General features: G+C 47.0%; 1 protein-coding gene across 1 annotated transcript in view; it reads left to right on the plus strand.

Moving 5' to 3' along the window:
• The window catches only part of drosha (drosha ribonuclease III), a 143,841-nt gene that overhangs the window by 126,790 nt on the left and 12,559 nt on the right, over nucleotides 1-4,492 (plus strand). The window contains exons 30-31 of the mRNA XM_017414122.3: nucleotides 789-881; nucleotides 2,484-2,530. Of these exons, the coding sequence (XP_017269611.1) occupies nucleotides 789-881; nucleotides 2,484-2,530 (140 nt within the window). The remainder of the gene's footprint in view (nucleotides 1-788; nucleotides 882-2,483; nucleotides 2,531-4,492) is intronic.

The raw sequence follows: 4,492 nt of genomic DNA on the forward strand, positions 1-4,492 counted from the left end.
TATTTACTCGTGCTCCCTCATTTGTAAGTGAGAAAGGGCATACGAGGGGGGGGGGCTGCATTATTGATAAAGCGTCACAAGTGACCACACGGCATTAAAAATGGATTCCTCTCATGAAATAAGTAAATTGTCTGTGAATAATTTAGTTGTGTCGCAGCTCGGAGCCGCCATGTTTACGCTAATGTTAGCATTTCAAACAACTGAGTCCCTGCAGGAATGGAACAACGTTGACAGCTTGCTTTTTTTTTTCTTTTTTTTTTTTCCTCTTTCCTTTTTAAACGAGGTACATCTGTTAATTAGCAGCGCGGGATTAGACGCCCTCCCGCCGTCCCTTAGAGACGTCTCCGTCCCCCGTCTTCGGGTGTCATTCCACTCGTTTACCCTTCCGGTGCGCCGGCGACTCGTGAGCCTCTCCGTTGACATTCGTTTATTTTTTAAGTTCCCCTCCCAACATGTCACTTTTATATATTTATTTATTTTTGTTTATTTAACCAAGCGCAGCTTTGTGTATCTGAAGATGAGTACGGGGGGGGGCTTTAAAAGTTGTTTACGCGTCCCTCAGACGCTCGCTCGCAAAACGTAGCAAATCAAAGTGCTGCCCTTCGCCCTTTTTTTTTGCTTATATTTTCTGCCAATGGAGGACTCGTTTTAACCTCCTTCGCTCTCGTTATTCCCCCCCGAACGTCCCTGAGTCCCCCCTCTCCCCCCCAACCCACACCTTTCGAGGCGTTTATTTTATTGAATTTGATTTTCTTTTCCAATTCTGCGCTCTCTGTTTGAATCCGCAGGACCTTGCAGACGGTGGGGCCCTCGCACGCCCGCACGTACACGGTCGCCGTGTACTTCAAAGGGGAGCGAATCGGCTGCGGCAAAGGCCCGAGGTGAGTAAGACGGCGGAGCCTAATGAGACCCAACGAGACGAGGATAATGGCTCCACTTTATTGATGGTGTTTATCATACCGATTAAGCTCCGTTCTATTGGGAGAGACATGATGCGGAATGAAAATGAATCGATCCTTCATTGATTTGACATCAGTTCGGTTATGAAAGCGGTCGCTCACCGAGGCGACGCCGCAGCTGCGATCCTGGCGGGAAGTTATTGCCCCGAAGGTGAAGGACCTGTCCGTGGTCGTTCGCCGTGGGAAACGCAGAAAAGGCCGCAGCTTGGTCTGTTTGACAGATATGGAGCTGAAACTCAGGTCGGGAGCAGCTGAGGGTCACACGCGGCACATATTGGGAGCGCCACGCGTTGTGCTGACTTTCAGCATCGACCTCCTTCAATGAAACTCTCAGAAAGCAATCATCGGACATAGATTTATGACAGGAAGTCGGTTCGCGGTCACGTGGTTGGAGCCATTCGTTGTCACACACCTTTCAGAACTCCCAGGAAGCTCCTACAGCTTCTCAGCTCTCCTGTCCTTGCACAGACGTGTTTATTAAACCGCCGTTCGGCGATTGGAAATTTGACGACGCACGATAACGAGCGAACGAAGGCCGAGGCGCACTTCCTCCCGGCCGCCACACCCACGAAGAGCCGCCTGTGTGTTTTTGAGCTTGTCGTTTTGTAAGTTTTGTTGGAGCAGCTGGAAAGACGACTGGATTTTCCAACAGCCTCCAGCTGCTTCTGTAGAAGCAAAATGGCGCCAATAAAGGTCATAAACACGCCCACAACCGCTTCTGGCCAGTCGCACGACACGTGGCGCAAACCAGTGAGGGGAAAAAAAGCTCCTCGTGTCACGAAGGAGCGGGCGAAGCTGCTTCAGGAACAAAAATGGCGCGATTTTCGTCACGCAACCACGTGCACGAGAGCCGACTTTGCGACTTCTCCATAGGACCGAAAGGCTCCTAACTTTCGGAGTCGCCCTAATTCAAGATGTCCGCCGCGCTTATTGTTATTTGCCCAAACAAAACTGGCTCCGCGGACACAAAAGGCCGGATGTGGATTCTGAAGCGTTTGGCCGCACATCTCGTGTCGTCACACGCTGTACCCACGAAGACGACAGACTCCTTACACGATGGCCTGTTTCTTTTTTGTTTGTTTGTTTGTTTGTTTGTTTGTTTCTTCCTTCGAGCCAGAGGGGGGTGTATACGATAAAGCCGCAGCTGAGCCTGCGAGAAATGAAACGTAAATCCAACAAACATCTCATCGTGAGGAAATCCCCTCCACGAACTACCCCCCACCTCCGAGCCGGCGATAAGTTTGTCCCTTTCGCGAGATCCCTGACAGCTTCCCGTTTTCGCATTTCCACGATTTAAGCTCCGAGCCGCCTCATCGCGCACCTCCGGGCTTTTTTAAACGTTACCCACAATTGTCAGGCAAACGGGGCGCATTAATAGTAAATATAATGCACTTTTCCTAATCCTCCTTTTTCTTTTCATTTATGTTTTTTGACTGAATTTCAACACTTTGAATACGCTAAAACCCCTTCTTTCGTTCTTTCTTTTTTTGTCTCTCTCTGTCTCCGTCTCCCCTTCTAATCCAGCATTCAACAGGCAGAAATGGGAGCGGCGATGGATGCCCTCGAAAAATGTGAGTTCAGCAACACAAAAAGTGCAATAGTTTTAAACCAACCAGCCGGGATTTCTCCACTCTGTCCTTTCCGAGCAGCCGAAAGTTCTCCTTTTTTTGGGGGGTAATATTTTAAAATGGGTCTCTGAGACTTGTTTTTATTAAAACAGTGTATTGTGGCCTTTAAAAGGGACCGTCAAGCAGAGACTTAAGGATCGGTCGTGTACAGAAGTGGAGTGAATTTCCTCCCGAGATGTTTGCTTTTTGTTCTTTATGTTGAGTTTAAGGAAGAATTCAAGTTTGAAAAGCTTTTGTCGCGAGAAAACTAGGGACGAACAGAAGCTATGTGGGATTTTTAGGTCGTCGGAATAACTACGATTGTTCGAGAAATGACAGAACTTTTAATTTGTGTGAGTGTAATAGTGTTAGGGAGGAGTTTTATGTTGTTTGAATGTGAAAAACAGGCATATGCTGATCCGTCTGATCCAGTCTGAAGGTTTTAAGACTCTTTAATTTGGACTAAATCCTTGTGCTCCAAATCATTTGATTGGTTGTGAAAAAACCAGATAAATAAGAAGAAAGAGGACAAAAGGAGGATAGACAGGTAGGGATTTCCAGATATTCCTATTTTAGTTAAAATGGACAAGTTATAAGAACTATTGCTGTCCCAGCGTCTGGTTGTATTTTATTTTGAAAGGATAATGAAGTGGAAACGATGGTCATGGGGTAAGTTCAGCTTCGCTAACGCAGCCGGTGCCTCCAGCTCCACGTTTGTCCGTTGAGCAGGTAAAAATGGAGCCATGTGAGGAACGCCAGGCTAGCAGAACTAGCAGCAGAGCACGTCTCTGTGCCCAAAGCCTCGGTTTTATGAACGAGTCCCAAAACGTGAAACGAGCGATGGTCCTAAATCTTCTTTCTTCTTTCTCTGCTTTTCAAACACTTTGTTGTGTCCATCTCTAGTGTCATGTAGATAAAAACCTCTTTCCAGCATATGGAACAGAATCTGAAGGTCATTCGTTTAAGAAACGGGGGGGAAAAATCCATCAAAGACCCGAATCAGGACCTGGGACCCTCCTCACCTTTCAGTCGATCTTCTACTGAACATCAACTTTGTAATAACTCCTTAGGAATCACCTTGTTGGTGCTAAAATACTACATTTGTTATAGATTCAACTAAAGAAATGGATACAAACTAGATAATGGTAACAAAGAGCTTAATGATCCAATTCAAAGGGTTTCACTTTCCTGTTCTGGTTCTTCTGTTGAGTTTCGGTGCCTTTTTCTGCCCGATTGATTCGTAGGTCAGAGTTAAGTTGCTTAAAATAAAAAGAGTACTGAAAATGATCAGGTACTGGAATGAAAACGAGTGAGAAAGCAGCCAAAGGCCTTCAGAGAGCCTGAAACAAAACTATTGATCCGGATCACTTTAAAGGATCACACCAAAGTCGGGCTCGGTGGAAGCGGAACGTAAAGAAACAAGGTCTGGATCAAGTTTTTTTTTTTTTTTTTTTTCTTTTTCTTGCATTTGCACGCATTTCCTCCCACTTTCAGCCTCTCGGTTTGTCGACCCGAAGCCTTGGCCGTACCGTACGCAGCGCCGCTGGCAGAGCGCCGTTTCCCGACCAGCCGGTTGGCTGCCACATACAGGACGCTCGTCTTTTTGAAGTGTTAGCCCAGAGGGCAGGCACCAGGCCCAGGGGGGAAAAAACAAAAAAAAAAGCACCCTCCACCCGTGTCAGTCATCGCACAGGATGTTTCAGTCGAGAGCCCCCCCCCCAAAAAAAAATAAAAACTTAGTCTTTTTTTGTTTTTGTTTTGTTTTAATTCTCGTCGCGCTTTTAAGCCCTCGAAAAGCAAGGCTTCACAGGCCCCGATCGACACTCTGGCGCTCCTCTTCAGATTTGACTTCGCTTGCCGCCAAGTCAAAATACAATTACGGGGTTGGTTACCAGGCCAGACCCGTCATCTCCCCCACTCACCCCC

This window comes from Kryptolebias marmoratus, linkage group LG21, assembly GCF_001649575.2.
Source record: "Kryptolebias marmoratus isolate JLee-2015 linkage group LG21, ASM164957v2, whole genome shotgun sequence".
Taxonomy (NCBI): Eukaryota; Metazoa; Chordata; class Actinopteri; order Cyprinodontiformes; family Rivulidae; genus Kryptolebias; species Kryptolebias marmoratus.